This window comes from Tachyglossus aculeatus, chromosome 18, assembly GCF_015852505.1.
Source record: "Tachyglossus aculeatus isolate mTacAcu1 chromosome 18, mTacAcu1.pri, whole genome shotgun sequence".
NCBI lineage: Eukaryota > Metazoa > Chordata > Mammalia > Monotremata > Tachyglossidae > Tachyglossus > Tachyglossus aculeatus.
This window is the reverse complement of record NC_052083.1, coordinates 39,091,742-39,105,764: the sequence shown is the minus strand read 5'-3', so window position 1 is coordinate 39,105,764 and position 14,023 is coordinate 39,091,742. Positions and strand designations below refer to the sequence as shown.

General features: G+C 60.1%; 1 protein-coding gene across 1 annotated transcript; it reads right to left on the bottom strand.

Moving 5' to 3' along the window:
* Nucleotides 1-705: 705 nt before the first annotated feature.
* On the bottom strand, nucleotides 706-12,616 carry POMGNT1 (protein O-linked mannose N-acetylglucosaminyltransferase 1 (beta 1,2-)). Its single transcript, XM_038760168.1, has 22 exons — nucleotides 12,532-12,616; nucleotides 9,723-9,932; nucleotides 8,452-8,563; nucleotides 8,130-8,245; nucleotides 7,940-8,005; nucleotides 7,715-7,828; nucleotides 7,443-7,560; nucleotides 7,025-7,123; nucleotides 6,685-6,812; nucleotides 6,318-6,388; nucleotides 6,132-6,207; nucleotides 5,545-5,628; nucleotides 4,999-5,040; nucleotides 4,724-4,782; nucleotides 4,556-4,628; nucleotides 4,150-4,278; nucleotides 3,603-3,728; nucleotides 2,921-2,985; nucleotides 2,697-2,741; nucleotides 2,067-2,202; nucleotides 1,767-1,876; nucleotides 706-1,533 (listed from the first exon to the last, which is right to left on the bottom strand). The coding sequence occupies exons 2-22, from the start codon at nucleotides 9,840-9,842 to the stop codon at nucleotides 1,452-1,454; spliced, it is 1,971 nt and encodes a 656-aa protein (XP_038616096.1). The 5' UTR covers nucleotides 9,843-9,932; nucleotides 12,532-12,616; the 3' UTR covers nucleotides 706-1,451.
* Between the last annotated feature and the right edge of the window lie 1,407 nt (nucleotides 12,617-14,023).

The window sequence follows — 14,023 nt, the reverse complement described above, 5'->3', positions numbered from 1 at the left end:
CTCTGCCTCCCCGCCTAACCAAGAGCCCCTCAGGCCCTGCCCTCCATGCCCAAGCACCACGAGGCATTGGCTCAGGGAGACTGTTGCCACTGCCCTAGCAAGCCTGTGCCTAGAGACCCCCACTGATCCTCCCTCTGCTTAGAGCTGGGGGCGAGGGTGCTTTGGCTCAGAGGTTCAGAAAACAGTGAGGGGCAACAAGGCTTCACCTCTGCCACCTGATGCCCCTTAGCATGATATAGTCAGCACAGTCCCTGTTGGCACCTGTGACTGCCCAGAGGAAGCAAACCAGAGTCCAGGGGCCTGAGGGGCTGGAGTTAGCAACAGCTGGGAGCAGCAGGCTCCTTTTCCGAAGGCCAGCTGCAGGACAGGTTTGGGGCCAGTGATACTAAAATGGCTACATGGGGAGGTGAGGGGCTCAGAGAAGTGCTAACCAGTAGAGAGCCAGACCAGGCCCCAGGCTTGGCCCAGGGAAAATGAGGATCAGGCCTTAGTATTGGGGGTGCTGGGGAAGTCTGCTGTTCCCTGAGAGACAGGACCTTCTGGTCGTAAATGAGGGGCTGGGCCCACCAGTGGGAGGGACACCTTTCTTCCGCACCCAGACTTGAATGGATAGCGTGTCTGCTGGGCCTCTGGCTCAGACCGGAGGCTGGAGAACAGGCAGACAGGGAAGGGGGTGACTCGCTCCAACAAACAATAGCCCAGAGCAGATGTTTCCCTTTTTTAATCAATATTCTCCAGGTTCCCCCGACAGAGGAAAACCCCAAAATCATCTCAAGGAAGGTTCCGTGCCTCCCTAATGCTGATCCCACCTCTAGGTCTGTGTCCGCTCTGCTGGCCCAGGGGCAGTGGCCACTTTATCTGACCACCTTGAACCCTGAATGGGGTGAGGGAGGGCCCCAAGTTTGGGAAAAGAGATGAGGGTTAGTGGCAGCATGGGCATTGAGCCCCTCCCTCCCCCAACACATCTCCCCACCCCGCAGTGAAAACTGAGGCAGCTTGTCCTGGGCTGGAGGTGGCCAGGGCTTAGAGCCTGGGTCCAATCTCAACCACCAACCCCACTGGGAGTGGGGGCTACTGGCCGACAACCTCCGGTCCAGCCTGCTCACTGCCTTAGCCCTTCTCCCAGCCCAACCGGGGGCCATGGCACAGGGGGAAGGGCAGAAAGGAGACCTGGCAACCAATAAATAAAACCCACCCCTAGCAGGGTCAGGCGGGGCCGGGGAATCAGTGACCAGTGTCCCTGGGCTGGAAGGAACGGGATGCGGGAGGGGGAGTGTCACTGTCCTGTGTTTATAAAAACCTAATAGGGAGGGCACCCACCTCCTGCATCCTCTCCTGCCCAGGGCAGGGGCTTCTCCCGGGGAGTACACGGTACCCAGACCCGGGGGGTGTCATGGCCCCACCCTGGAGGGAGGGAGCCCCTTCCCCCTGGCTCACGGCGGCGCCGCTCCTCACGACTGCTCCGCGGCTCCAGCCTCCTCCTTCGCGGGGGGCTCGAGGTAAATGGGCGTGATGGACGGGGGCTTCTTCACCCTACAGGGAGGAGAGGAGGAGTGGTGGCGGACATCTCCAGACCCAGGGGCCTGGCCTTGGCCTTGAACGGAGGCCTAGACCCCGGTTCTTGGGGAGTGGGAACCGGGGGGGGCATCAGGAAGATGTCCAGCCTCAGCCACGTCTCCTGCCAACCACTGATGCCAGGGCCTATTTGCCATCCGAAGCGTGGCCTGGGCCCTTTGGATAGGGAAGATGGGGAGGGGGACACTCACGAGTAGGGGGAGGCCGGAACCCCCACCACCAGGAAGTGATTCTTTTTCCGGAAGAGCCGCCACAGCCCCTTGTGGTTCCCCCGCACGTCCAGATCCCAGATGTGGAGGCACTAGAGGGGTGGAGGGGAGGGGACGAGGAAGGAAGGGGGGCATCAGGGTACCTCTGCCCCCGCCGACACTCGGCCCCCCCACAGTGTCACCCAACGCCACTCGACGAAAGACGTCGGGCCACAGTAAGCCCGGGGCCCCCCGTGGGTCCTGCTGGCCCCCCCAAGCAGCACCCAGCCCCGCCCCTGGCACCTTGGCGAGCTGCGTCCATGTGGAGAAATCGGCTTCCTGCTCCATGCGGATGTAGGCGACGTAGGTGCGGCCCTCAGTGTCGGGCAGGAAGGAGTCCTCACAGGGGTTCTTGCTGTGGTCCAGGACTTCGGCCTCGCTGAGGGGCACCGGTGCGGGGAACAGGGAGAGCCAGACTCGGTGTCGAGTTCAGCACCAGGACGCCCCAGGGGGCGTGGGCAGCCTCTGGCCCTCGTCTCCCCGTCCCCCGCTCTTTCCAGGACTGGGCGTCTGTTCAGCTCTGGCTCCAGCAAACCCCTTCCACCTGCCCTCTTAGTACTGGAGGTTTGCCCAGGGGATAATAATAATAATAATAATAATAGCATTTATTAAGCGCTTACTACGGGCAAAGCACTGTTCTAAGCGCTGGGGAGGTTACAAAGTGATCAGGTTGTCCCACGGGGGGCTCACAGTCAATCCCCATTTTACAGATGAGGGAACTGAGGCCCAGAGAAGTGAAGTGACTTGCCCAAAATGACACAGCTGACAATTGGCGGAGTCGGAATTTGAACCCATGACCTCTGACTCCAAAGCCCGGGCTCTTTTCCACTGAGCCACGCTGCTTCCCGTACCTGTAGCCACCCTGCAGCTCACCTGAGAAGGCGGTGAACCTCCACTTCGTAGGCCTCCTGCTTCAGGCTGCAGTAAGGAGACGGCAGGGTCAGGGCCCGGCCCCTGGGGCGATGACTCTCGGCCCGGAGCCCGGGACCACCCAGCCGCCTGCCCCCCAGGGCCAGCGAGGGGTGGGGAGTGCCAGGAGACTTGGCCCTCTGCCCATGGCTTGGAACCCGCCCTGTTCCCCTGCCCGAGTCCCGAACCTCTCCACATTTTTCAGCTGGACCCTGGGGACGGTGTTGAACTTGTGCTTCTTGAAGTAGGCTTCCTGCGGGGAAGGAAATGGGACACGATGGGTACACAGTCCAAGCTCTGCCCACAGCAAACATGGTCCAGTCCGGTCCTCTGCCCACAGGAGGAACAGCCCGCTGCTCACGTGGAGCTCAAACACATCGACAAAGAACCCATCGCTGGAATTTTCCTTCTATCCTCTCCAGAGGCCAGCCTTCTAAGACCAAGGAGAGACTGTAAGCTCGTTAGGAGAGGGGAATGTGTCTGCTAACTCTATTGTACTCTCCCAAGCACTCGGTATAGTGCTGTGCACGCTCAACAGACACCACTGATTGAAGGAGCGAGAGAGACACTGTCTCAGGGTACGGGGTCTCGGCCCAAGTGCCCCTACCGTGTCCCCTCTGGCTGCCCCCCAGGGAGCACTGGGGATGAGCACCGCTCTGTATGTCCACAGCTGGATCCTGGGGTGAGCCAGAAGGCCTCAGGGTAGCACAGCAGTCCCCCCTGCATCTGGGGGGAACCCTGGGCCCAGTGGGTGGTCTCCTCCCTCTGTTACTGAGCTCTGTCCCCCTGCCCTGGCTTGGGACGGGTGGGGCTCTGGAGGAGGAGCGGGGGAGTGCAGAGGGAGCAGAGATCGGGGTGTCCCGCACTCACGTGGAAGTAGCCGTTCATGTTGAGCCCCACGATGCCAAAGTGGTAGGAGCGGGAGACGTCGGGGATTATGCATTCGCGACCTCGCCGCTGCTCTGGCATCCGCATCCACATGTCCCAGTCCCACAGCTGGGGGCGAGGCAAAGGGCAAGGCTCAACGCCAGTTGGCGAGGGAGCCAGAGACCGGACTGCCCCCAGCCCCGCCCCCGCTCTCCCTGCTCCCGGGGGGAGAGGTCGGAGACTCCCATCCTTCCAGCTCCCAAACGAGGAAACCGCACGCAACCCGGCACTGGGCTGCGGTCAGCCGGTCAGTAGCTTCGGCCAAATGGACTCTGGCCTGGGTTAGCCCCCGCCTGGAGATGGGGACATCAAGGTCCGGGGTGCAGGGGGAGGCTTCCCAGTCTGGATGGATGAATGGACGGGACCCACCCCCAACCTGTCCATACCGCCTGGACCCAAGGCACCTGGGGGCTCTGCCCGATTCCCGGTCAGGGTCGGCAGCCTGGAGGGCCAGAGCTGGTGGGGACCACGGGGCTCAGGGGGCGGGCACCTTCTCAGGTGTGGGCCACTTGGGCTCCAGCTCTTCCTTGTAGAGGGATCTCCTGAGCACCCAGCCCAGGCCGGGCATGGTCTCCACACGGTACAGGAGGGCCGGGTCCTCCGCCGTGTGCTCATAGCCCTGGAGGGGTGCCAGGATGGTTGGGGAGGGAAGGGAGACCCCAACCCCGCCATGGCCGCCCCTTCTCCCCAGCCCAGGGTCCCCTCGAGCCAAAAGGAGGTACGGGCACTTAGAGTGGGCACGGTTCACAGTTCGAAGGGGCAGAGTTTGCCCCGACAGAGGGGCGGGAGGTGCCAGACCCGGGCGGGGGTGGTGCCAATCAGAATCCGAAGCCTTCGGTGTCCATCGGGAGGGAAGGCTGTGGGAGCGGGTGGACTGGGTCACCTGGCTGGCCCACCTGGTCATTCCAGGCCGAGATGCAGTAGAGGCTGTCGTCCTCCTCCAGCAGGTGGATGGACTGGCTGAGGAAGCTGGGGGGTGCGAACCAGAGGGGAGTGGGCGTTCAGGGGTGGGGAGGGGCTCTGCGGCCCGACCCTGGCTCCCGGCTTCCCCCCCGCAGCCTCACCTGAAGAAGTCCACTGCGATGTCCAAGTCTTCTTCCAAAACCACGGCGAACTTGGCATCCTGAGGAGGAGAGGAGGGGAGAGAGCGCGGTTGAGGGGTGGGCCTTGGAGGCCAAGGGTGAATGGGGGAGATGCCCCCTGGGCTCCAGCCCAGCATGCAAAGCGGGGGACCAAGATCCGCTCCCGGATTCCAGAGCGGGAGGGAAGGGATCAGAGGATATGCGGAAGGGGAGTCCAGGAAGGAGGTGCCCGGAACCGGGGGGCTACACATACTCACCGGATGCAGGTTAAAGGTAGCCGTCAGACTGGCCTTGTAGTGCTGAGGGGAGAGGGGAGACAGAGTCTGCTTGAGGCGGGGAGGGCAGAGGGGCTGAGCTGAGGAGCGATAATAATGATGACGGCATTTATTAAGCGCTTACTCTGTGCAAAGCACTGTTCTAAGCGCTGGGGAGGTTACAAGGTAATCAGGTTGTCCCACGGGGGCTCACAGTCTTAATCCCCATTTTACAGATGAGGTAACTGAGGCCCAGAGAAGTAAAGTGACTTGCCCAAAGTCACACAGCTGACACTTGGAGGAGTTGGGATTTGAACCCATGGCCTCTGACTCCAAAGCCCGGGCTCTTTCCACTGAGCCACGCTGGAGCCTTGGGGTGAGCCAAGCGGGGACGGGGTTAAGGGTTCTGCCCCATACAGTGGGGTCCAGGTTGGGAAGGGACCCCAGACATGGTGAGGGCAAGATGGAGAGGGGCAGAGCCAAAGGGCAGGGTGGCAATAGAGGCCAAGACCCCAAGACCTCCCCGCCTAGGGGCTGGTGGCTGGAGACCTGGGAGACCCGGGCGTTCTTGATGCTGATGGGCGTGTGCTGGATCCCCCTGAGGCCAAACAGAGCCACCACGTCCATCGGCTCCTGCGGGGTGGAGAGAGGGGGCTGTTGCCATGGCAACTCCCAGGCTGGGGGGCCTCAGGCCAAGCCAGAGCCTTCCGCTCCAGACCCCAAGCAAACAGTCACTACTACTGGAACCGTCTCCCCCCGGATCAGACTGTGATTTTTATGTTTGGAGCCCATTCCCAAGGGCCCAAATAATGATAATAATAACGATGGCATTTATTAAGCGCTTACTATGTGCAAAGCACTGTTCTAAGCGCCGGGGAGGTTACAAGGTGATCAGGTTGTCCCACAGGGGTCTCCCAGTCTTAATCCCCATTTTACAGGTGAGGGAACTGAGGCACAGAGAAGTGAAATAACTTGCCCAAAGTCATATAGCTGACACTTGGCGGTGCCGGGATTTGAACCCACGACCTCTGACTCCAAAGCCTGTGCTCTTTCCACTGAGCCACACTGCTTAGAGGTGGGGATGGTCAGTGCTGACCCCCAAACTCCTTCCCCGGCTCTGCAAGTCTGACCCTCACCTCGTAGTAGCCGTCAATGAAGACTGTGATCATCTGCGGGGTGACCCCCTGAACCGAGAGCAGAGACCGCAGCATCCTGTGGGAGAGACCGCATGACAGGGAGCTGGAGGGGCGGGACTCGGGGTCCCCCCTGGGGGCCCCAAAACACCCCGATGGGACCACAGGGCCGGCGGCCCCCACACTCACCGGTAAAGGTAATTCGGACGGTTCCCCGCGATGACGGCCACGGGCACGTTCGCGACTTGATTGCCTTGGAGCTGCCAGAGACCGGGAGGGGAGATTCGCACTCAGAGCTCCCCATGGGGCCGGTGGATCCAGTGCCCATCTCCCTGCCCCACTCCTGGGGAGTCAGCTGATCCCTCTGCTAGCACCTTCTTGCCGCAGGGGCCCATCAGAGATCTCAGACCCACCCCACGCCGCTTGGGAAAAACGTCCCGGCCCCCTGCAGAGTCCTTGGTCTAGGAGGCCCTGGCCAGCTGCCCGTCGCCTCCGGTGGGGAGGAAGACATGGGAAAGGGGACAGGACCCCCCCCCCCCGCAACCCCATGACTCACCGGCTCGGGGTTGAACTCGATAGGGGTGGGGTCCCTGCAGCTGCACACGCTGCCGTAGCCCTCCACCTTACTGCAGAAGCGCTTCCGTCGCCGGTTCAACTCTGTGTCAGGCCAGTGGCACTCGGCATCTGGGCGGGCGGCCGGGAGGAGCGGGGGCGAGGAGGGAGAGAGGTGGTTTTGCATTGGTCAGACCCCAAGAGAAGCTTCTCATCGACTTCTCCCCCGCCTCCAAAGCGTCCTGAAAAACCACCTCCACCCAGAGGCCCCCCTACCCAGCATCAGCCTCGGTGGTATTTTTCGGGCGCCTCACCACTCACTGGAATCTCTCCCCGCCGCCTACCTTCCACCGCGGTCAGCTGGACCTGGGTCTTCAGCAGGACTGGGTCCCCCCAGGTGGACAGTGCGGGAGACCTGGAGTGCTTTTCACCAAACACATCACCTGTGGGCAGGCGGGAGGGCGAAGGAGAAGCAGACCAGGTGGCAGAGTCAGGTCATGGTACCCGGCTGACCTATGACCTCCCCCAACGCCCAGCTCAGGTTCCCTCCGGGGCGTGGCGGGGGGCAAAGCCAGGGAGCTATTGATGCCCTTCTGGGTTTGGTAGTCCCACAGATGTGGACCGAATACTGTTAAGGAAGACGGAGGGGAGGGAAGCAAGTGGGAAACAAGGATCGCCCAGTTCCCCCTGCACAGTGGAACCTGGGGACAGCCAGTCGGGATACCCGAGGGAAGGGTAGGGGTCCCCTGCCCCTCCTGGCACCTCCTTTCTTCCCCACGAATGCCCACATGTCCCTCCAGTTGAGGGCCGAAGCCAGCTGGCTCCCCAGGCTACTCAGCAGGGCCTTGGCCGGCTCCTTGAGGTGGAAGGAGCCTTCGTCCTGCAGAAGTCGGAAGCTGGGTCAGTGGTTGCCCTTGCCCCCCACCCCTCCCCCAGTCAAGCCAGGACCCCTCCGGCCGGGCCCCCAGACCCTCCACTGAGGTAGATGTCCCGGGCCCCCTTCCACCTTGGGGGCGGGGGGCATCACGCCTCACCTTGATGGTGAAGATGAGGACGCGGCCATGGGCCACCATGTTGAGGAAGAGGACCATGGCCTCATCTTCATGAGGTGAGTAGGTGTCAAACACCCGCTTCGCCATCACGTGGCCCTGGGCGACAGACCACGTGGGACTCCTGCGGTGCCGCCAACCCTCACGCCCGCCACAGCCGTGCCCTGCGCCCCGCCAGGCCCCCGCCCTCCCGCAGGCCGGGCGGCTCACCGTGGCCTGGTTCAGCACGATGACGTGGATCCCGCGGCCCTGCTCCCGGGCATCGTCCTCCAAGACCTGCACGGTGGGGAGAGGGACGCGGGCCTCGCTGGCATCTGTCCACCAGAGCCCTGGGAGAGGGTGCCAGGCGGGTCCCTGAGCAGCCCTCCCGCCCTCAGTGTCCTCCATCGCAGCCACTCACCGTGGTCCCGTCCACAGCCACGTACACCTTGGAGCGGCTCGAGTACACCTCCACGTCCAGCACCTTACGGGCCCCGGCCGGCCGGCGAGGGGGGTCCAGACGCTGCAGGGTTTCATCTATAACGGATGAGCCCACCCCAGAGTCACCGGGCTGCTGGCTGAGTATGGCGACCACCCCCCTGTGCCAAGGCCACGATGGACCCAGAGATCAGTCACTCCAGGTGACTCCAGGAGATGGAGGTCCAGGACGCTGACCCTGGCCAATTCCAGGGTCCCCTCCATTTTGGCCACCCCCTGGCCTCCGCCCCGGTCGCCACACCTACCATAGTCCTGGCCTGGCTCTTCCTCCTCCTCCTCGCTGACTGCCCGGCGGGTGTCCAAGATTAGCTTGATATTCACAATGACCGTCACCAGCAGGAAGAGCACGGCCCCTGTCTTTGTGGGGCAGGGATAGGTCACCCTCTCCCCACAGTTGCCCGGATTCTCTGCCTGCCAATCGCTGGAAGGGCGCTGGATCACCACCTGACCACCTCCCCACCCACCCCTGCCCCCAACGGGATGGATGCTCCTTCCCCTCTTCCCTGCCCTGAACCCGCTGCCCCCAGAGAAAGGATTGGGGCTAGACCAGAGGGTAATGAGGGAGTGGCATCATTCCCCCGGACCCCTTTCCCTGCAGCCCCCAGCTTTAACTCTTCAAGGACCCAGCTAGCTCCAAGACAGATAGGAGGGCATAAGCACCAACTGGCCAGTCCCCTGCCTGTGTGGTCAGCTTTCTCTGAGCGAGGGGAACCACCCCTCCATGGTGCCCAGCTTCTAATTCCAACCCATCCAGACTCATTGTCGCCACTGGCACTGCTGGGCAGCGGCCTGCCCCTTGGCTGTCTCCCCAGCGCCGCCCCCGCCCGGCCCAGGAGAACCTGTTGGAGGAAGGGGAGGGGGGCGGGCTGGGTGCCCGGCACCTGTTCCATCACTCAAGGCTGCTGATTCCCAGCTCGGAGAAGAGGAAGGAGCCCAAAGCGGGGCGGGGGAGGTTGCCCGGACTCCAGCCCCTCCGGACCCACCCCGGGGAACAAGGGTGCCAACCGGGCTGGGCTCAGGACAACCGGGACTGTGGAAGTCTGGGCTCAGGGGGTTTGGGGGGAGAAAGAAGGACTGTGGGAGCAGAACTGGGCCTCATCCCAGCTCCCCCATCGGCCACTCACTCGGAGTCTAGGGAAAGGGATCCTCCAGGATCCTCCAGGTGGCAAGGTCTCCCCCAGGATACCACCCCCAGGTGCCGCAGCTCAGCCGGGCTGGCCTGACCCCCGATGTCCACGGCTGAGCCCTCGCCCACATTCAGTGGGAAAACCTAGATCCAGTCCCATAGGGCCGGACGGCTCGGGGGGCTCTGGGAACCAGGCTTTCCAGGACCACTCCAGGTCTCCGGGGATCAAGCCCAACCAGTTCCACCTGGTCCAGCTTGGCAACCAGGAAACCCCGGGGAAGCCGCTCTTCGCAGGTGACACTCCTGGGCAGTCGGAGATGGGGGGGGGGACCGGCCGGTGGCACCCTCTCCCCTCCCGCCCCCCGTGACCCCCGTCCCCAGCCCCCAGACCTGGCAAAGCCGCCGAAGGCTCCTCTGGTTGCCTAGCTTGTATTTCCAGGCCAGATACCAGCCGCGCCTCTTCCGCAGGTTGTACGGTTTGCCCGGAGCATTCAGTTTCCACTCGTCCATACTCACGGGGTCGGGGGGCGCGGGGGGCCGGATGCGGGGCCGGGGGGAGCCTCACGATCCCGCCCAGCGGAGCTCCATCCCGGCTGTAGTCTGGAGGCGGGAAGCAAGGTCAGTCCAGGGAAGAGAAACAGCTGGGCTGAGCATGACAGAGAAGCAGCGTGGCTCAGTGGAAAGAGCACGGGCTTGGGAATCAGAGGTCATGGGTTCTAATCCCGGCTCCCCCACGTGTCTGCTGTGTGACCTTGGGCAAGTCACTTAACTCCTCTGGGCCTCTGTTACCTCATCTGTAAAATGGGGATTAAGACTGTGAGCCCCACGTCGGACAACCTGATCACCTTGTATTTTCTTCAGCGCTTAGAACAGTGCTTGGCACATAGTAAGCGCTTAACAGATGCCATTATTATTATTATGACCTAAACCCAGGCATGTAGGCCAGTCTGGGTTCAAGAACCCAGTGGCCCTGGAGGATGCTGAGAATTGTAGTCTCGGCAGCCCCACATACATGTGTGGGATGCACTCCGGCCCAGTCCGGCACAGCCCAGCCTCCCTGGATACAGTGCTCCCCTTCGTTCATTCATTCATTCATTTAATCGTATTTATTGAGCTCTCACTGTGTGCAGAGCACTGTACTAAGCACTTGGGAAGTACAAGTTGGCAACATATAGAGACGGTCCCTACCCAACAACGGGCTCACAGTCTAGAAGGGGGAGACAGACAACAAAACAAGTAAACAAAATAAATTGAATAGAATAGTAAATATGTACTAGTAACTTTTCTGAGCCTCAGTTACCTCGTCTGTAAAATGGGGATTAAGACTGTGAGCCCCACGTGGGACGACCTGATCACCTTGTAACCTCCCCGGCGCTTAGAACAGTGCTTTGCACGTAGTAAGCGCTTAACAAATACCATCATTACTGTTATTATTATTATTAGGAAAATAGAGGTGCTCCCCAAGAGGAAGTTCTGGCTCGGAGGGGGGCAAACGTCAGGACAATGGACGGTTGAAGTGCACCCCAAAGATTCCTTCTAGGGAAGAGACCGCCCCCCCAGAGACACCCCCATCCCGCAGCCAGGAGTTTCTAAGGAGGCTAGGCCTGATGGGGGTGGACTAGCCTTCTGTGGTCTCATCCGCTTCAGGCCCGCTCCAGGCAAATACTGATTTGCACAGAGAAGCAGTGTGGCTCAGTGGAAAGAGCCCGGGCTTTGGAGTCAGAGGTCGTGGGTTCAAATCCCGGCTCTGCCAATAGCCACCTGTGTGACTTTGGGCAAGTCACTTAACTTCTCTGGGCCTCAGTTACCTCATCTGTAACATGGGGATTAAGACTGGGAGCCCCCCGTGGGACAACCTGATCACCTTGTAACCTCCCCAGCGCTTAGAACAGTGCTTTGCACATAGTAAGTGCTTAATAAATGCTATCATTATTATTGTTATTATTATTTGACTCCCCCCAGGTGACAGCCCCCTCCCCCTTGGTTTCAAACCCAGCAGTGCCTTGGGATGGAGGGAAAGAAGAAACTGGTGGGGGGTGGGGGGGGGCAGAAACCCTCCCCAGTATTTCAAGGGGACCAAAGGGGTGTCACATCATTATAATTACTAAATACCATATTTGGTACAAATAATGAGTGCTTACTACGCACAAAACCCTGGAGTTGATACAACAGAATCAGGTCGACCACAGTCCCCGTCCCATATGAGGTTCACAGTCTAAGAGAGAGAGAGAATAGGTATTTAATCCCCATTGGACAGATGAGGAGACTGAGGCCCAGAGAGGTTAAGTGAGTTGCCCAGGGTCACACAACGGGTCAGTGGGGGAGTCAGGACAAGAACCCCGGCCTCCTGACTTCCAGCCTCCAGGCCTCGCTCCCTGGCTCTACGCCCCCCCACCCCTCTGGCCGGGCAGCCCCCTCTTAGTCTGCCCCTCTGCCCGTCGACCCCCCTCTCCAAACAGTTACCGCCTGGAGACCCTCTCCCCTCCAGACCCCAACTCTCTTCCCTCTCCCCAAACAGCCCCTTCCTCCCTTCCCCTCAAGGAGCGGACCCCTTATCCCTTCTCCCCCTCCCCACCATGATCTCCCCCCCTCTCTCAGATTTCCTCTCCCCTTTCTCCATACCCCTCTGAGGACCTCCCCTCAGCAGGAGCCCTCAGGAATCTCCCCTTTCCCCTTCCCACTAAAGGTCCTCCTCTTCCCCCCCCCCCCCCCCCCCCCGTCCCTCTGGGACCCCCATTCGCTCCTCCTCCTTCAGGTACCCAATCAATGGTACTTATTGAGCACTTACTACGTGCACAACACTGTACGAAGTGCTTGGGGGGGGGGGCACACAATGTAGGAGTTGGTAGGCCCGTTTCCCCACCCAGCATGAGCTGACCCTGACTCACCCCTCCCACTCCGGGACCACCCCCCAGCCTCTCCCCTCCTTTTAAGGCTGTGAGCCCCCCCGGGACAACCTGATCAGCCTGTAACCTCCCCAGCGCTTAGAACAGTGCTTTGCACAGAGTAAGCGCTTAATAAATGTCATCATTATTATCATTACCCCTCCTTGAAGACCTCCACTCCCCCCTCCCCCCCAGGACCCCCTCTCCCACCTCCTTGAAGGCCTCCACTCGTCCCTCCTTCAAAGACCCCCTCCCCCTCAGGGACCACCCCCCTCGCCCCTCCCCAGTTAGGGGAGGGGGAGGGACCCACTCACGGCCTTCAGGACAGCGGTCAGCACGGGGAGCAGGCGGGTCCGGGCCTTCCCTCCATGTTGTCACTGCCCCCTCCTCTCCTCCTTCTTCCTCCTCTCCCTCCTCCTCCTCTTCCTCCTGCTCTGGGCCCGGCACCCCCCCCCCCAACTTCCGGCTGCCTGGGGGTGTGGGGGAGGCGGGGCGTCTCTTAAAGAGGCCTTGCAGCCCCCCTCCCCCCAAGCTGGGAGGACTCCTTTCCTCCCTGGTATTTAATAATTATGGTATAATAATGATGGCATTTATTAAGCACTTACTATGTGCACTGTTCTAAGCGCTGGGGAGGTTACAAGGTGATGAGGTTGTCCCACGGGGGGCTCGCAGTCTTCATCCCCATTTTTACAGATAATAATAATAATAGCATTTATTAAGTACTTACTATGTGCACTGTTCTAAGCGCTGGGGAAGTTACAAGGTGATCAGGTTGTCCCACGGGGGGCTCACAGTCTTCATCCCCATTTTTACAGATAATAATAATAGCATTTATTAAGCACTTACTATGTGCACTGTTCTAAGCGCTGGGGAGGTTACAAGGTGATCAGGTTGTCCCACGGGGGGCTCACAGTCTTCATCCCCATTTTTACAGATAATAATAATAATAGCATTTATTAAGCACTTTGTGCACTGTTCTAAGCGCTGGGGAGATTACAAGGTGATGAGGTTATCCCACGGGGGGCTCACAGTCTTCAACCCCATTTTTACAGATAATAATAATAATAATAATGATAGCATTTATTAAGTGCTTACTATGTGCAAAGCACTGTTCTAAGCGCTGGGGAGGTTACAAGGTGATCAGGTGTCCCCCAGTCTTAATCCCCATTTTACAGATGACGTAACTGAGGCCCAGAGAAGTGAAATGACTTGCCCAAAGTCACACAGCTGACAAGTGGTGAAGTCGGGATTTGACCCCATGACCTCTGACTCCAAAGCCCGGGCTCTTTCCACTAAGCCACGCTGCTTCTCTTCTAAGATGAGGTCACTGAGGCCCAGAGAAGTTAAGTGACTTACCCAAAGCTGCTCAGTGGTATCCGTTAAAGCGCTTACTATGGGCCCAGTACTGTACTAAGCACCGGGGTGGATTCAAGCAAAGCGGGTTGGACCCGGCCCCTGTCCCAAGTGGGGCGCACCGTCTCAATCCCCATATTACAGATAAGAGCACTGAGGCAAAGAGAAGTGAAGTGACTTGTCCAAGGTCACGCAGCAGACAAGTGGCGGAGTTGGAATTAGAACCCATAATAATAATGATGGCATTTATTAAGCGCTTACTATGTGCAAAAGCACTGTTCTAAGCACTGGGGAGGTTACGAGGTGATCAGGTTGTCCCTCGTGGAGCTCACAGTCTTAATCCCCATTTTACAGATGAGGTAACTGAGGCACAGAGAAGCTAAGTGGCTTGCCCAAAGTCACACAGCTGACAATTGGCGGAGCCGGGATTTGAATCCATGACCTCTGACTCCA